This window comes from Scyliorhinus torazame, chromosome 3, assembly GCF_047496885.1.
Source record: "Scyliorhinus torazame isolate Kashiwa2021f chromosome 3, sScyTor2.1, whole genome shotgun sequence".
Classification (NCBI taxonomy): domain Eukaryota; kingdom Metazoa; phylum Chordata; class Chondrichthyes; order Carcharhiniformes; family Scyliorhinidae; genus Scyliorhinus; species Scyliorhinus torazame.
Window position 1 is genome coordinate 291,306,301 of NC_092709.1, and position 18,954 is coordinate 291,325,254.

The window sequence follows — 18,954 nt, forward strand, 5'->3', positions numbered from 1 at the left end:
TTACGGTGGCGGAGAGGATGCTAGATGGGGACTCTTCTTCCGAGGTAGTATGGGCTGAAGTTAGAAACAGGAAAAGAGAGGTCACCCTGATGGGAGTTTTTTATAGGCCTCCTAATAGTTCTAGGGATGTAGAGGAAAGGATGGCGAAGATGATTCTGGATAAGAGCGAAAGTAACAGGTTAGTTATTATGGGAGACTTTAACTTTCCAAATATTGACTGGAAAAGATATAGTTCGAGTACAATAGATGGGTCGTTTTTTGTACAGTGTGTGCAGGAGGGTTTCCTGAAACAATATGTTGACAGGCCAACAAGAGGCGAGGCCACGTTGGATTTGGTTTTGGGTAATGAACCAGGCCAGGTGTTGGATTTGGAGGTAGGAGAGCACTTTGGGGACAGTGACCACAATTCGGTGACGTTTATGTTAATGATGGAAAGGGATAAGTATACACCGCAGGGCAAGAGTTATAGCTGGGGGAAGGACAATTATGATGCCATTAGACGTGACTTGGGGGGGATAAGGTGGAGAAGTAGGCTGCAAGTGTTGGGCACACTGGATAAGTGGGGCTTGTTCAAGGATCAGCTACTGCGTGTTCTTGATAAGTATGTACCGGTCAGGCAGAGAGGAAGGCGTCGAGCGAGGGAACCGTGGTTTACCAAGGAAGTGGAATCGCTTGTTAAGAGGAAGAAGGAGGCCTATGTGAAGATGAGGTGTGAAGTTTCAGTTGGGGCGATGGATAGTTACAAGGTAGCGAGGAAGGATCTAAAGAGAGAGCTAAGACGAGCAAGGAGGGGGCATGAGAAGTATTTGGCAGGAAGGATCAAGGAAAACCCAAAAGCTTTCTATAGGTATGTCAGGAATAAGCGAATGACTAGGGAAAGAGTAGGACCAGTCAAGGACAGGGATGGGAAATTGTGTATGGAGTCTGAAGAGATAGGCGAGATACTAAATGAATATTTTTTGTCAGTATTCACTCAGGAAAAAGATAATGTTGTGGAGGAGAATGCTGAGCCCCAGGCTAATAGAATAGATGGCATTGAGGTACGTAGGGAAGAGGTGTTGGCAATTCTGGACAGGCTTAAAATAGATAAGTCCCCGGGACCTGATGGGATTTATCCTAGGATTCTCTGGGAGGCCAGGGAAGAGATTGCTGGACCTTTGGCTTTGATTTTTATGTCATCATTGGCTACAGGAATAGTGCCAGAGGACTGGAGGACAGCAAATGTGGTCCCTTTGTTCAAAAAGGGGAGCAGAGACAACCCCGGCAACTATAGACCGGTGAGCCTCACGTCTGTAGTGGGTAAAGTCTTGGAGGGGATTATAAGAGACAAGATTTATAATCATCTAGATAGGAATAATATGATCAGGGATAGTCAGCATGGCTTTGTGAAGGGTAGGTCATGCCTCACAAACCTTATTGAGTTCTTTGAGAAGGTGACTGAACAGGTAGATGAGGGTAGAGCAGTTGATGTGGTGTATATGGATTTCAGCAAAGTGTTTGATAAGGTTCCCCACGGTAGGCTATTGCAGAAAATACGGAGGCTGGGGATTGAGGGTGATTTAGAGATGTGGATCAGAAATTGGCTAGCTGAAAGAAGACAGAGGGTGGTGGTTGATGGGAAATGTTCAGAATGGAGTACAGTCACAAGTGGAGTACCACAAGGATCTGTTCTGGGGCCGTTGCTGTTTGTCATTTTTATCAATGACCTAGAGGACGGCGCAGAAGGGTGCGTGAGTAAATTTGCAGACGATACTAAAGTCGGTGGTGTCGTCGATAGTGTGGAAGGATGTAGCAGGTTACAGAGGGATATAGATAAGCTTCAGAGCTGGGCTGAGAGGTGGCAAATGGAGTTTAATGTAGAGAAGTGTGAGGTGATTCACTTTGGAAGGAATAACAGGAATGCGGAATATTTGGCTAATGGTAAAGTTCTTGAAAGTGTGGATGAGCAGAGGGATCTAGGTGTCCATGTACATAGATCCCTGAAAGTTGCCACCCAGGTTGATAGGGTTGTGAAGAAGGCCTATGGAGTGTTGGCCTTTATTGGTAGAGGGGTTGAGTTCCGGAGTCGGAAGGTCATGTTGCAGCTGTACAGAACTCTGGTATGGCCGCATTTGGAGTATTGCGTACAGTTCTGGTCACCGCATTATAGGAAGGACGTGGAGGCTTTGGAGCGGGTGCAGAGGAGATTTACCAGGATGTTGCCTGGTATGAAGGGAAAATCTTATGAGGAAAGGCTGATGGACTTGAGGTTGTTTTTGTTGGAGAGAAGAAGGTTAAGAGGAGACTTAATAGAGGCATACAAAATGATCAGGGGGTTGGATAGGGTGGACAGTGAGAGCCTTCTCCCGCGGATGGAAATGGCTGGCACGAGGGGACATAACTTTAAACTGAGGGGTAATAGATATAGGACAGAGGTCAGAGGTAGGTTCTTTACGCAAAGAGTAGTGAGGCCGTGGAATGCCCTACCTGCTACAGTAGTGAACTCGCCAACATTGAGGGCATTTAAAAGATAATTGGATAAACATATGGATGATAATGGCATAGTGTAGGTTAGATGGCTTTTGTTTCGGTGCAACATCGTGGGCCGAAGGGCCTGTACTGCGCTGTATTGTTAAAAAAAAACCTTCCCTATCACCTCCTCAAACATCCCCACCATCAGGCGTGCCAGCTTATCCTTAAATTTTTTATAATATTCCACCGGAAACCCATCCGGCCCTGCCACCTTCCCCGACTGCATCCTCCCAATCGCATCCTTTATCTCCTGCTCCACTGTTGCTCCTTCTAATGTAGCCCTGCCCCCCTCCCCTAGCCTCGAGTACTCCAACTCATCTCGAAATTCCTGCATATCACGGTCTCCCCCGGGTGGCTCTGACTTGTACAATCTCTCATAAAACGCCTCAAAAACCTTGTTAATCAGCACTGGGGCCACCACCAACTTCCCTGTCCTGTACTTCATCTGAAGTATTTCCCTTGCCGCTGCCTCCTCCGGAGCTGACCTGCTAACAGCCTTATCTCCATGTTCATAAACTGCACCCCGTGCTCGTCTCAGTTGGTGCACCGCCTTCCTGGTGGACAGTCGGTCGAAACTCGCCTGTAGTTCCTTCCTCTTTTCCAGCTTCGCCGGGTCCCCATCCTCTGCATACCTCCTATCTACCTCCAACATCTCATCTATTACCCTCTGCCGCCCCAACCTCTCCTCTTTGTCCACCCTGGCCTTAAACAAAATTACCTCACCCCTCACCACCGCGTTTAGTGCCTCCCAGACGACTGCCTTTGACACCTCACCCGTACAATTGAAACCTACATATTCCTTAATTACCATTTCAATTTTCTCACAGAACACTTGGTTCCCCAAAAGCCGAACATCCAGTTTCCACGCTGGTCTCTGTGCTGCCCCCTTTTCCAGCACCACATCCACCCAATGTGGAGCATGATCTGACACTGCAATTGCAGAGTATTTGGACCCCTTGACTCCAGCCAGCAAAGCTTTCCCCACCACAAAAAAGACGATCCGCGAGTTTTCCTTATGGACCGCTGAGAAAAACGAGTACTCCCATTCCCTTGGGTGCAGGAACCTCCAAGGGTCCACCCCTCCCATTTCCGCCATTAGCCCAGCCAGCGCCTTCACCCCGCATGATGGGACCAGCGAGCGCGGCCGTGATCTGTCCAAACTTGGCTCCTGCACCCCAGTCCCCCCCCCCACCCCCCCATAATCAGCTCATGCGTGTCCAAGTGGGGAATAGCCCCAAACACCTTCCTCGCGAATCCCACATCGTCCCAATTGGGACCGTATACACTTAACAGCGCCACTAATCACCCCTACAGCGCCCCTGCCACAATCACATATCTACCCCCCTGATCTGCCACCACCTTCTCCTCTGGAAGCGTACCCTTTTGCTGACCAACACCGCTACCCCTCGAGCCCTTCCATCAAATCCGGAGTGAACCCGGCCCTTTTTAAGTCTCACCTGGTCCTTCACCCTCAAGTGAGTCTCCTGCAACATTGCTACATCGGCTTTCAAACTTTTAAGATGTGCAAGCAACCTTGACCTCTTGACCAGACCTCCTAGCCCCCTCACGGTCCACGTGACTATCCTTACTGGGGGTCTCTCACCCCCCCCCCCACCTTTCTTATCCACCATCACAATACCACCGGGACCTGCCCCATAAGCCTGACCTGCCCCTGTCCATTGTTAACATTGAACCCCTTCCCCTCTTCCCAAGAACCCCCCCTACAAAAACATCCCCCAACATCCATCCCTCCACCCCCTCTTGCTCGCCTCATAGGCCCATTGAAGCCTGCTATCCAGGCTCCCACGTCCACAGCCCTCCTCTCACCTCACCCCCGTTCACTAACTGACTTTAGTTAGCTAGCGCGGGTGGCTCCCCCCGCCAAGACCTCTCGCCCCCTTCCACCCAATCCCAGAGAAAGAAACTCCAAAACGAACCCAACAATCCAACCCCTACAATTCACTAACATAACATTTAACCGTCGCAATACAGAACGCCATTGAACTCTGTAACAATGCAAAGAGAAGTAAATTTCAATACAAATCAGTAAAAAGAAAGTTGTAACATTTGTACATTTTTCAGCCGCTCAAACACAGTCCACAGTCTCTCTTCCAGTTCCGCTCTTCACGTCTGTCCCAAGCCTTCTGCCCTCACAAATGCCTCAGCCGCCTCTGCTGTCTCAAAATAAAAGTCTTTGGCGTTATATGTTACTCTCAACTTCGCCGGGTACACCACACCAAATCGCACCCCCTTCTTGTACAAAGCCGCCTTCACTCGCCCAAATGCCGCTCATCTTTTTGCCAACTCCACCGTCAAGTCCTGGTAGATCCGAACCGCAGTACCATCCCACAGCACCTCACACTCCTGCTTCGCCCAGCTTAATACTTTCTCCTTCATGCAAAACATATGGAAGCAGATAATTACTGCCCTTGGTGGCTCGTTCACTTTGGGCTTCGGCCTTAATGACCGATGAGCTCGGTCTAGTTCGTACAGGGTGGGGTTCTCACCCTCCCCCATCAGCTCCGCCAACTTCTTAGCGAAGTATTGCGTTGGCCTTGGGCCCTCTGTCCCTTCGGACAAGCCCGCAATTCTCAAATTGTGCCGCCTTGAGCGGTTTTCCAAGTCTTCCAGCTTTGCTCGGAGTCCTCTGTTAACCTCTGTTAACCCCGAACAGGCGCGGGAATGTGGCGACTAGGGGCTTTTCACAGTAACTTCATTGAAGCCTACTCGTGACAATAAGCGATTTTCATTCATTCATTCATTCATCGGGCCGATTGCCTCCTCCACCACTGACCTCAACACGACCGCCGTCTCTTTACTCAAGGCCTCCATGTGCCTCACAAACTGTTTTTCCAGCTCCACCGCCATCACCTCGGTCATCTTCTCCACCGTAAGTAGTGCGGCCCCGCCTTGCAGTTCGGCTTCCGCCATCCTGTCAACACTTTTGCTCGTCTTCTCCTTCGGTGGCGAACATGCGTTTCCTCCATTCTTCGACGCTGCTCTTCGCATCCTTTAGCGGCTTATTGTTTTTTATCTTATTTCTTTTCCCCTCTCTCCCCCTTCACCCTCCTGTCCTTCATCAATCTGACATTCTTTTTTTGAAAAAGAAAGGGGGAGACAAAAAAAAACTTTCACCAAACTTCCTTAAACCTTCTTTCTTTCTCCTCTACATTCACCCAGAACTCCCCTGGGACCAGGCTTCAACCTTCTTTCTTCTTCCTAGGTGGGAGCCATCCGACGTGGAGCACTCTCCCTACGTCGTGCCCTGGCCTCGGGCCTGCCGCCTCAGCCTCCTCATAGCTCCTCCCCCGCTGCTCTAACCTGCCGCGCCGGGCCCAGCGCCTCAGCCCCTGCCGCCCGACACCCCCGTGGGGTTCTTCGCGGTTTTTAAACCGGCCCCGCTGGCTGCTTGCGACGGCCCCAAAGGCCGACGATAGTCGGGGAGTGCGTGAGGACTCGGGAATTTCCCCGAAATCGCCGCGAATCGCGGCCACCGGCGGGAACTCTTGTTGTTGCGGCCGCCCTGCTCGCCACGCCACCGGAAGTCCGCAGAAATTATTTCTAAACAATTCTTCTGACACAGCCTGTATAGCAGCCGCTGTCAGAAGTTCACATCTGACATATATTTTCCAATCTTGGTAAGCTATCACCTACATGGAAGGGCAGTCTGAGGAAAAGTTTGGGTAATTCAGAAGAAATTAAAGGGCTGCATTATTGACTGCAAAGGAAGTGGTTTGGAACAGCATTATATATGAAACGAATGTGCAAGTTTACTGGGTTACGGCAGGGAGACTAAATAGAATTCTTTTTCGGAGGGCCAGTGCAGAGTTGATGGGCCAAATGGCCTCCTTCTGCACTGCAAGGATTCTGTGATATCCGCATAGTACTCTCTAGACATGCCCAAAATTTACAGGCTTGAAATCTTGCTGAATGAAGTGAAGCAGATGTCACTGGAGAACACCTGGCTGCCGCTCGAACAGTAGATATTTATACCCATTCTGTTAATGCTCATTCTTCACTGAATCAATCCACTGACCGCAGAATAGAATCTTTCTCTGATTCAAATCCAGTGCTTCCCCCAGCTTTTAGGAAATGCAAATAGACGCTGCTGTGGCAAAATACTCCTTGCTCTAATTACTGGAGAGAATTCTTTGAGACAGGATCTACTCCCATTTGGAAGCAAGTGGACGTATTAGTGAGAGGCAGCATGGTTTTGTGAAGGGGAGGTCGTGTCTCATTAACTTGGTAAGAGTTTTTTGAGGAGGTCACATAGATGATTGATGCAGGTAGGGCAGTAGATGTTGTCTATATGGACTTCAGTAAAGCCTTTGACAAGGTCCCTCATGGTAGACTGGTACAAAAGATGAAGTCACACAGGATCAGAGGTGAGCTGACAGGATGGATACAGAACTGGCTAGGTCATAAAAGGCAGAGAGTAGCAATGGAAGGGTGCTTTTCTGATTGGAGGGCTGTGACTGGTGGTGTTCCGCAGGGATCAGGTGGAGAAGGTAGTCAAGAAGGCATGTGGCATGTTTGCCTTCATTGGCCGGGGCATTGAGTATAAAAATTTGCAAGTCATGTTGCAGCTGTATAGAACCTTAGTTAGGCCACAATTGGAGTATAGTGTTCAATTCTGGTCGCCACACTACCAGAAGGATGTGGAGGCTTTAGAGAGGGTGCAGAAGAGATTTACCAGGATGTTGCCTGGTATGGAGGGTATTAGCTATGAGGAGAGGCTGAATAAACTTGCTTTGTTCTCACTGGAACAAAGGAGGTTGAGGGGTGACCTGATAGAGGTCTACAAAGTAGACAGAGTGGATAGTCAGAGACTTTATCCCAGGATAGAGGGATAAATTACGAGGGGGCATAGGTTTAAGGTGCAAGGGACAAGGTTTAGAGCAGATGCAAGTTTTTTTACACAGAGGGTAGTGGGTGCCTGGAACTCGTTGCCGGAGGAGGTGGTGGAAGCAGGGACGATATTGACGTTTAAGGGGCATCTTGACAAATACATGAATTGGACGGGAATAGAGGGATACGGACCCCGAAAGTGTAGAAGATTTTAGTTTAGACGGGCAGCATGGTCGGCGGAGGCTTGGAGGGACAAAGGGCCTGTTCCTGTGCTGAACTTTTCTTTGTTCTTTGTTCTAACAATTCTCTGCAAAAGCAATTTTCTTTTCTCCTATCCACATTCACTTTGTGGGAATTTTAAATTGGTGACCAACGCATTTACTGTTTCTCCAGTGTGAGAAAATAATGTTTTTCTCCTTATCAGAGCCCTTCAACATTTTAAAACTTCCTCATTAAATTTCTTCTTAGCCACACAGCCATTTTAAAGCCCTATTTTCCTTGGCCAGTTGAGGCATCTGCCTAATGAAGGTGGAAGTCTTACAAATATGCAATGAGATTTAGATGCTCCGCTTGGTAAAACTCGCTTTTGACAAGAAAGCTGAGGATTTACTGTTGTGGCCCAGGAGGAGTACTCCTTCTACTCTGGGCCCCAATGCGAATGTTTAGAACACTGCCAGCCCAGCCATGTGTCCCACCCCCCTCCAATCGCTGCCAAACAATGCCTCATCCTTAAGTCAGAAATGGCATTGTGAGTTGGCATGTGTGAGCATTTGTACAAGCAAGTTTGGAGGTGGAGAGACCAAGGACGGAACCTGGAACCACTGTAATCTGTATGTTCAGTTCCAACACAGCAACGCACTTACCAACTGAGACATCAGACAAGATTTATTACAATTAAATATATCACAAATAAAACCTGCAAAGAGAGAGATGTAATTTGATTACCTAAAGGCATTCCTTTAAATTCAGGATTTCGAATCATTTCCACCTGAGCATAGAAGCAATCCAGATCAATGTGTACAATCACCTTGTATCCTGGGACGTCAATGTCTCGGATGGCATATTTATAACTATCACCTGGAGTGAAAAACACAACATTCAGTACAGATCTTCTATACAAAGGAATTTAACGAGTGATTCCACATTCCTGAACTCCCAGCAGGAAGTTTTCGCTCACAGTGCAGGTTGGCCACCTTTTAGTTTTAACAGTGACCCCCCTACAAACTGGTGGGAGAGGGGCAGAGAATGAAAATTTTCAAAACGGAAACCCAGCCCCAGCATGCTTCCTCTAATGAAGGTGTGTAGAGAGGGGAAGGGGAGGGGTGGATGGTGAGAGAGGCAGGGGTTGGTTGTTGGTTGGGTGACTAACCTGGTCTTCAGAGACAGGTCCATGATTGACATATTTTAATGAGACGACAATAATGAAGCAGACAGGGCAGTAACTGAGGAGTTTGGAGTGAAGAAAATGGTGTCTCTTTGAACGAGCTATAACATTAATCCCACTTTCCAGCTCTTTCCCCAAAGCCCTGCAATTCTTACCTTCCAGCATGATAATTAGCTAACCTCTCAATCTGCTTGGGGGTCGACGTGAAAATGTCTTCAAAAAAAATTAGCAAGACATCCGGGGAAGTTGGCCTCCTAGATTATTCAGCTATGACAAGTCCCAGCCCCACTCCCTCCCTCATTCTCAGCACTCCTGAAAATATCAGGCCCAAGGCTGCAACACTTGGATGTGAATCAGATTGCCAAACTGTACGATGGACAAGTGGAAAGGCTATAACACTATTGTTCAACCAATTGTCTAATTTATGCTTTCAGCAAGAGGAGATCCCTTTTGAAATGTCGGATTGAGGAATCACCCCATATTTTACAAACCGAATCTGCTGAACTCTCACTAACTAGCACAGTAGTTGGCACTATTGCTTCACAGCGCCAGGGACTGGGGTTCGATTCCCGGCTTGGGTCACTGTGTGGAGTCTGCACGTTCTCCCCGTGTCTGTGTGGGTTTCCTCCGGGTGCTCCGGTTTCCTTGACAAGTCCTGAAAGAGGTGCTGTTAGGTGAATTGGACATTCTGAATTCTCCCTCAGTGTACCCGAGCAGGAGCCGGAGTGTGATGACTCAGGGATTTTCACAGTAACTTCATTGCAGTGTTAATGTAAGCCTACTTGTGGCGCTAATAATGATTATTATAACATCATAATTCCAACCGGTGGTGGTATGTATTAGGGGTATTAAGGTACCCTGTGATGCCGAGAGGCTATTGGTGGATAGCCACTGGGTCCTGATTGGATCAGCCGCCCAGTAACGCGGAGTATAAGAGCCCGGGTTCTCCCAGCAGCCGCATTCTGTAACTGTGCTGCTGGGGAACAAGTCTGCGTAATAAAGCCACATCGTTCGACTCCTTCTCATCTCGTCTCGTGAGTGATTGATTGTGCTACAATTTATTACGCAAACTTTTAAGGACATAGAGCTCCGAATCATGCCGGAGTGTCTGCGAATCAGCCCCCACGCGGCAAACTCAGCGACCACTTTTAAACATTGGTTGGCATGTTTTCAGGGATACCTCCGAACGGCCCCCGGTATACCTACAGAAGAACAGCAAATCCAGGTCCTGCATGCCAGGGTGAGCCCTGAAATCTACACGCTCATAGAAAATGCGGACGATTTCCCGACGGCGATCGCCATGCTGATAGGAATCTACGTTCGGCCCGTAAACCAGGTCTACACACGCCACCAGCTCGCGACGAGACGGCAAATCCCCGGGGAATCGCTGGACGAATTCTACAATGCACTGTTAATACTAGGGAGAAACTGCAACTGCCCATCGGTTTCGGCCAATGAACACACAGAGCTGCTGGTCCGAGATGAGTTCGTGGCGGGTATGCTTTCAGCCCAAATTCGCCAGCGATTGCTGGAAAGAGACACACTAGGCTCAAAGAGTCACGGGCCCTCGCGGCCTTGTTTGATGTGGCGTCACAGAACGCCCGCGCCTACGCCCCCGAGCGCTCGGCCCTCTGTAAAGGATGTGGCAAAAAGGGGCACTTTCTAGCAGTGTGCCAGGCCCGGGGGGTAGCCGCAATCTCCAGGGGAGAACCCCAAACTCAACCCCCCCCCCCCAGCGATCCATGTGCGGCCAATGGGTGCTCCACGTGGGAGGGATGGGCGCCGCCATTTTGTGCTCCCCCGGCTACGTGCGGTCCATGGGCGGTGCCATCTTGTCCAACCCCGACCGTGTGCGACCCGTGGACCCCGCCACCTTGGCTGACGACTAAGGACCCGGGATGGACGGCCACACGGGCCTGAAGAAAATGCTCCGATGCAGCAACAGCGACTGGCTTCTGTGACCCTGGACCAGTCGCGGCCCCGAACGCTCCAAATAGCATCAACGACTATATTTATAAACGGGTACGAGACGTCCTGCCTGATCGACTCTGGGAGCACGGAGAGTTTTATACACCCCGATACGGTAAGACGCTGTTCCCTCCCGATCCACCCGAGTAATCAAAAAAATTTCCTGGCAGCAGGATCCCATTCCGTAGAGATCAAAGGGTTCTGCATCGCGAACCTCACGGTGCAGGGGAGGGAGTTCAAGAACTACCGGCTTTATGTCCTTCCCCACCTCTGCGCTGCCACACTCCTGGGATTGGATTTTCAGTGTAATCTCCAGAGTTTAACGTTTAAATTCGGTGGCCCTATACCCCCACTCACTATCTGCAGCCTCGCGACCCTCAAGGTCGATCCGCCTTCCCTGTTCGTGAACCTCACCCCGGATTGCAAACTAGTCGCCACTAGGAGCAGACGGTACAGCGCCCAGGACCGATCTTTTATCCGGTCAGATGTCCAGCGACTGCTGAGGGAAGGCATAATTCAGGCCAGCAATAGTCCATGGAGAGCCCAGGTGGTAGTTGTAAAGACCGGGGAGAAGCAGAGGATGGTCGTAGACTATAGTCAAACCATCAATAGGTACACGTAGAGGGATGCGTACCCTCCCCCCTGCATATCCGACATGGTCAATCGGATTGCACAGTACAAGGTCTTTTCCACGGTGGACCTTAAGTCCGCCTACCACCAGCTCCCCATCCGCCCGAGCGACCGAAAATACACTGCTTTCGAAGCAGATGGATGGCTCTATCATTTTTTAAGGGTTCCATTCGGAGTCACTAACGGGGTCTCGGTCTTCCAACGGGAGATGGACCGAATGGTTGATCGGTACCGTTTGCGGGCCATGTTCCCGTACCTCGACAACGTCACCATCTGCAGCCACGACCAGCAGGACCACGACGCCAACCTCTGCAAATTCCTCCAGACCGCGAACGCCCTGAGTCTCACATACAACGGGGAAAAATGCGTGTTTAGCACCGACCGTCTAGCCATCCGTAGTGTGAAATGGAGTGATAGGCCCAGACCCCGAACGCATGCGCCCCCTCATGGAGTTCCCCCTCCCCCACTGCTCCAAGGCCCTGAAACGCTGCCTGGGCGTTTTTTCTCTTATTACGCCCAGTGGGTCCCCAACTACGCGGACAAGGCCCGTCTGCTAATCTAGTCCACGGTTTTTCCCCTGTCGACAGAGGCCCGCCAGGCCTTCAGCCACATCAAAGCGGATATCGCAAAGGCCACGATGCACGCAATCGACGAGTCCCTCCCCTTCCAAGTTGAGAGCGACGCGTCTGACGTAGCTCTGGCGGCCACCCTCAACCAAGCGGGCAGACCCGTGGCCTTTTTTTCACACACCCTCCACGCTTCAGAAATCCGCCACTCCTCAGTGGAAAAGGACGCCCAGGCCATAGTGGAAGCTGTGCGACATTGGAGGCATTACCTGGCCGGTAGGAGATTCACTCTCCTAACGGACCAACGGTCGGTTGCCTTCATGTTCGATAATGCACAGTGGGACAAGATCAAGAACGATAAGATCTTGCGGTGGAGGATCGAACTCTCCACCTATAACTATGAGATCTTGTATCGTCCCGGGAAGCTGAACAAGCCTTCCGATGCCCTATCCCGCGGCACGTGTGCCAACGCACAAGTGGACCGTCTACGGACCCTCCACGAGGACCTCTGCCACCCGGGGGACAGTCGGTTCTACCACTTCGTAAAGACCCGCAACCTGCCCTACTCCATCGAGGAGGTCAGGACCCCCACCAGGAACTACCAGATCTGCGCAGAGTGCAAGCCGCATTTCTACCGGCCAGATAAAGCGCAGCTGATAAAGGCTTCCCGTCCCTTTGAGCACCTCAGTCTGGACTTCAAAGGCCCCCTCCCCTCCACCGATCGCAACACGTACTTCCTGAATGTGATTGACGAATACTCCCGGTTCCCATTCGCCATCCCCTGTCCCAACATGACCGCGGCCACGGTCATTAGAGCCCTCGGCACCATCTTTACACTGTTCGGTTTCCCCGCCTACATACATAGCGATAGGGAGTCCTCCTTCATGAGCGACGAACTGCGTCAATTCCTGCTCAGCAAGGGCATTGCCTCGAGCAGGACGACCAGTTACAACCCCCGGGGAAACGATCAGGTAGAGAGGGAGAACGGAACGGTCTGGAAGACCGTCCTACTGGCCCTACGGTCCAGAAGTCTCCCAGTTTCCCGCTGGCAGGAAGTCCTCCCGGACGCCCTCCACTCCATCCGGTCACTGCTGTGTACAACAACGAATCAAACACCTCACGAACGCCTCCTTGTCTTCCCGAGGAAGTCCTCCTCCGGAACGTCAGGTCCGACCTGGCTGGCAGCCCCGGGACCCATCCTGCTCTGAAAGCATGTGCGGACGCACAAATCGAACCCGTTGGACGAGAGGGTTCATCTCCTCCACGCGAACCCTCAATACGCCTACGTGGCGTACCCCGACGGCCGACAGGACACGGTCTCCCTGCGGGACCTGGCACCTGCCGGAGCTCCACACGCCCCCCCAACACCAGTCACCCCATCTGCAGCTCCACCCCCCCCCCAACACCCCACAGCCGCCCCCTTCCCGGGTGGATCGGTCCTTCCCCCGGCCCAGAATAGGGGTATTGGAGCAGGAAGAGGCATTGCAATGCTCCCAGAGACGACAGCGCCCGAACCAGCGCCTGCATCACCACCGGGGCTAAGAAGATCGGCGCGGACGACCAGGGCACCCGTTCGACTCATGGAATCAGTATAGTTAAGCAAGAAATGCCTCTGTAAATAATTTTTTTTTCATTGCCCAGTAAAAGCGACATTGTAAGTAGTTAATATCGGAGCATAGCCACCGTGTTAGTGGCATCCTAGGTACCGACTCTGGAAACCCCTACCACCATACGGCCCACTACCCCGCCGGGTTCCTTTTTAACAAGGGGTGAATGTGGTGGTATGTATTAGGGGTATTAAGGTACCCTGTGAAGCGGAGAGGCTATTGGTGGATAGACACTGGGTCCCAATTGGATCAGCCGCCTGCTGGCTCCACCCAGTAAGGTGGAGTATAAGAGCCCGGGTTCTCCCAGCAGCCGCATTCTGTAACTGTGCTGCTAGGGAACAAGTCTGCGTAATAAAGCCATTGTTCGACTCCTTCTCATCTCGTCTCGTGAGTGATTGATTGTGCTACACAACCCTTGGCAAAATGTGTTGGCATCATGTTGCTGGTAATGTACACAGATATCACTTCAGCCAATTTTGACAATGTTTCCATGACGAGGAATCGGAGGCAAAAGTAAATTGCGAAGACAAAAATTAGAAATTGTACTTTTGTGATGAATGGATAATGTGCCTTTAAGATCATGCATGTAATGTCCCTTTAAGACCGGGTTTGGAACCCCGGGGGACTCCGCCTCCGGCTTCACCTCTGAGGGGCTGAATATAAGGTGACGAAGTTCTCTGTTTATTAAAGCCTTTGTTTTACGAGTACACTCCCTCTTGTCATAATTGATGGTACATCAATTTAATAAACAGATTACGATAGGATGCATAGCGGTCTCAAGCCAGAAAAGCTCGACCTGGATGCACGTATGCCAAGTCAAAGAAATGTTTGAACACTGGCTTCGGTGTTTTGAGGCCTACCTGGACTCCTCGGCAGACCCCGTCGCCAAGCCTCGCAAGCTGCGCCTACTCCACGCCCGGGTAAGCCACAGAATCTCCGGCCTGATCGAGAAGGCGGCCAACTACAGAGCGGCGATCGAGATTCTGAGGAAGCGTTTCGTAAAATCCATCAATGAGGTACATGCACGGCATCTGCTCTCTACTCGCCGGCAGCACTCAGGGGAATCGCTGGACAAGTACTTGGAAAAGCTCACCATGCTCGCTAGAAACTGTAACCATCAAGATGTGACCGCGGAGGTCTACATGAACCTACACATCCGCGACGCCTATGTGTCTGGGATCCGATCGAACTATATTAGGCAGCGACTCGTGGAAAACGGGGCGAAAGATCTGCAGGAAACGGTAACGCTCGCCACCTCTCTGGAGGTGGCCTACCAGAACGTCGGCATATATCCCGCAGACCCTGCAAGCCCCTCTCGGCCTTCCCCAGACTCGGACACGCCATGGGCCTGCGCCGCGCAGTGACCCACCCAGACCAGGGGCACATCGTGTTTTTTCTGTGGGCAGGGCCAGCATCCACGACAGCGCTGCCCAGCCCGTTCCGCAACCTGTAGTGACTGCGGAAAGAAGGGGCATTTCGCAAGGGTCTGCCTGACCAGGCCCAAGGCCCAGAAACAAAAAGCCCACCAGGCCTGAAAATCAGCTCACAGGCCCGCAGGCCCCGCAACGCGTCATCAGCCTTGTGCGAGTCATGGGGGCGGCCATCTTGGCGGTGGCTATCTTCTAAACCTGACACGTGCGACCGACGGGGCGGCCATTTTGTGACTCCGACTACCCACAGCTGGGAGCAATCACCCTCGACCAGTCGCGGCCAAAGCACCCGCGGTACTCCATGATGCTCATCCAGGTCAACGGGCGCGACACTTTCCGACTACGGGAGCACGGAGAGTTTCGTGCACCCAGAAACGGTAAGGCGCTGCTCCCTGCGTACCTATCCCACATCCCAAACCATCGCCCTCGCCTCTGGGTCCCATTCGGTCCAAATAAAGGGGTACTGTATTGCGAATCTCGCGATTCAGGGTGCCGAATACTCCCATTTTAAGCTGTACATCCTCCCTCACCTCTGCGCCCCCCTGCTGCTTGGCCTGGATTTCCAATGTAGCCACTGAAGCCTGACCCTGCAGTTCGGCGGACCCTTGCCCCCCCCTCACTATTCGCAGCCTTGCAATGCTGAAAGTTGCACCCCCCCCACTATTCGCGAACCTCACCCTCGACTGTAAGCCCGTCGCCACCAGGAGCCGGCGGTACAGTTCCCAAGATGTGACTTTCATCAAGTCAGAGGTCCAGCGTTTACTGAAAGAGGGGGTCATCGAGGCTAGCAACAGCCCTTGGAGAGCACAAGTGGTGGTAGTCCGGTCCGGGGAAAAGAAACGGATGGTCGTGGATTACAGCCAGACCATAAACCGCTTCATGCAGCTCGATGCGTACCCCCTCCCCCGCATAACAGAGATGGTCAACCGGATCGCGCAGTACTGGGTATTCTCCACGGTTGACCTAAAATCTGCCTACTACCAGCTCCCTATCCGCCCGGAAGACCGCCTCTATACTGCTTTTGAAGCAGCCGGCTGGCTTTTCCACTTCCTTAGGGTCCCCTTCGGCATTACTAATGGGGTCTCCGTCTTCCAGAGGACGATGGACCAAATGGTGGACCAGTACGGGCTGTGGGCTACTTACCCGTACTTGGTCAATGTCACCATCTGTGGCCATGATCAGCAGGACCATGACGCAAACCTTGAAAAGTTTCTCCAGGCCGCCCGGGCCCTCAACCTGGCTACAACAAAGAAAAATGCGTTTTCCACACAACCCGACTAGCCATCCTCGGCTATGTCGTGGAAAACGAGGTCCTAGGCCCGATCCCGACCGCATGAGCCCCCTTAAGGAACTCCACCTACCCCGTAGTCTCAAGCCCTTAAACGGTGCTTGGGGCTTTTCTCCTATTATGCCCAGTGGGTCCCCAAATATGCAGGCAAAGCCCGCCCACTCATAAAGACAACGATTTTTCCCCTCACGGCTGAGGCCCGGTCGGCCTTCAGCGTATCAAGGCTGACATCATCAAGGCCACTATGCACGCGGTGGACGAAACCATCGCTTTTCAGGTCGAGAGCGATGCGTCAGACGTCGCCCTGGCTGCTACCCTCAACCAGGCAGGCAGGCCAGTAGCATTCTTTTCCCGAACCCTCAACGCCTCCGAGATCCGGCACTCTGCAGTCGAGAAGGAGGCGCAAGCTATTGTGGTGGCCGCGAGGCACTGGAGGCACTACCTAGCCGGTAGGAGGTTCACCCTCGTCACTGTCCAACGGTCAGTCGCCTTCATGTTCGATAACGCGCAGCGGGGCAAGATCAAAAATGACAAGATCTTGAGGTGGAGAATCGAGCTCTCCACCTGCACGTATGATATTAAGTATCGTCCAGGGGAGCTCAACGAGCCCCAGATGCCCTGTCCCGCGGCACATGCGCCAATGCGCAGGAGGATCGCCTGTGGGCTATCCACAATGACCTCTGTCACCCGGGAGTCACACGGCTCGCCCATTTTCTTAAGTCCCGCAATCTATCCTTCTCCACCGAGGAGGTCAGGGCCATGACCAAGGCTTGCCAAATCTGCGCGGAGTGCAAACCGCACTTCTATCGACCAGGCAAGGCTCGTCTGGTAAAGGCCTCTGGGCCCTTAGAGCGACTAAGCAAGGACTTCAAAGGGCGCCTCCCGTCCACCAACCGCAATACCTATTTTTTAACCGTCATCGCGCGTTCTCCCGCTTCCCATTCGCTGTCCCCTGCCCCGACATGACCTCGGCCACCGTTATAAAGGCATTGCACAGCATCTTCACCCTGTTCGGTTTCCCCACTTATATCCACATCGACCGGGATACATCGTTCATGAGCGATGAGCTGTGTCAGTACCTGCTCAGCAAGGGCATCGACGCGAGCAGAACGACCAGCTACAACCAATGGGAAAACGGACAGGTGGAGAGGGACAACGCAACAGTTTGGAAGGCTGTCCTTTGGCCCTACGGTCTCCCAACTGGCAGAAGGTCCTACCCGACGCGCTCCACTCCATCAGGTCGCTCCTCTGCACGGCCATGAACGAGACCCCTCACAATCACTTGTTTGTCTTCCCCAGGAAGTCCACCTCCGGGGTCTCACTTCCACCTTGGCTGACGACTCCGGGACCTGTCCTTCTCCGGAGGTACGTAAGGAGCCATAAGATGGCCCCTCTGGTCGAGAGGGTCCAGCTGCTACATGCAACCCCCCAGTACACCTACGTCGCGCACTCAGACGGACGGCAAGATACGGTTTCCCTGCGGGATCTGGCACCCGCTGGTTCCCCTACTGACACTCCCCCTCCGCGCCAATGTTCCCCCTTGCACCCCCACACCCCCTGTCTCAACCAACCACGCACCCCCCCCCTCGCACCTCCTCCTCCTTCCTCCATGCCGGCGATGTCACTGCCACCCCCAGCTACCCTTCCTACTCCGCAACCCCCTACCCCACACCGCACAAAAACTCCGACCACCGTGCTCCCAGATGTACCCTCATCGAAGACATCTGTGTCCACCGCACCACCGCCCGAGCTGAGAAGGTCGACAAGGACGATCAGGCCTCCAAAGAGAATGGACATGTAATCCCACTTCACCCCCAACGGACTCTGTGTTTTTCTTCAACAGGGGGTGAATGTGATGAATCGGTAATGTGCCTTTAAGATCATGCATGCAATGTCCCTTTAAGACCGGGTTGGAACCCCGGGGGACTCCGCCTCTGGCTCCACCGCCCAGGGGCCGGATATAAGGCGACGGCGGTGCTCAGTGAGCACTCATCCCTCCGGCTGGCGAAGTTACCTGTTTATTAAAGCCTTTGTTTTACGAGTACACTCTCTCGTGTCATAATTGAGGGTATATCAACTTTAAAGTACAATGAACAAAGTGGATTAACAGTAAAGGTAAGGTAAAGTCGCCATAGTCCCAGGTGACCATAGGCTGTTTTCCCCTTGGAGGGGGAGAGCTGACTGGTGGTGATTTAACCTGAAGATCATCTCGTGTCAGGCGAGAGGCAAGGTGCGGGAATTGAACCTGCTAGGCGTCTGTCCAATTGAACTAAACATCTCCGCCTAGTAACAATACAAGTGTAATCATGGCATACAAATGAACATTGTCAGTTTAATACCCTCGGCCATTATAATACTGCCGCCAATGGCAGCCCCTACGTTGGCAACCAACCGTGCTGTAATATATTTGCAGGGCATTGCCTCCAGAATAACTAAGAACAAGTCGTTACAGTCCGGAATGCACTGCCTGTAAAGAAAGGTCTTGGAAGGAGATTCAATTACAACTTGCAAAACAGAAATCTAACCTGTTCTTGAAAAGAAAAATTGTTGGACTATGGGAAAGAGCAGTGACTTGGAATAATTTTACTGTGTTAAAGAGGCTAAATAAGTCCAAGTTTTTCTTGTTATTGTCTCCCAAATTCATTCAGGATCTCTCCAATCAGGTTTACATCTCTGCAGCAGCACTGAAGCAACACTTAACAAAGTCACACATAACACCCTA

The 18,954-nt window shown here is 51.9% G+C and overlaps 1 protein-coding gene across 4 annotated transcripts in view; it reads right to left on the reverse strand.

Annotated features, from left to right (window-relative positions):
• poli (polymerase (DNA directed) iota) overlaps positions 1 to 18,954 on the reverse strand; it is a 104,332-nt gene that overhangs the window by 55,816 nt on the left and 29,562 nt on the right. For 3 of the 4 annotated variants that reach the window (XM_072497407.1, XM_072497406.1, XM_072497405.1), the window contains exon 2: positions 8,305 to 8,436. The exons of the other annotated variant lie outside the window; for it this stretch is intronic. In XM_072497407.1, coding sequence (XP_072353508.1) covers positions 8,305 to 8,436 — 132 coding nt within the window. The remainder of the gene's footprint in view (positions 1 to 8,304; positions 8,437 to 18,954) is intronic. 4 annotated transcript variants of the gene reach the window in all.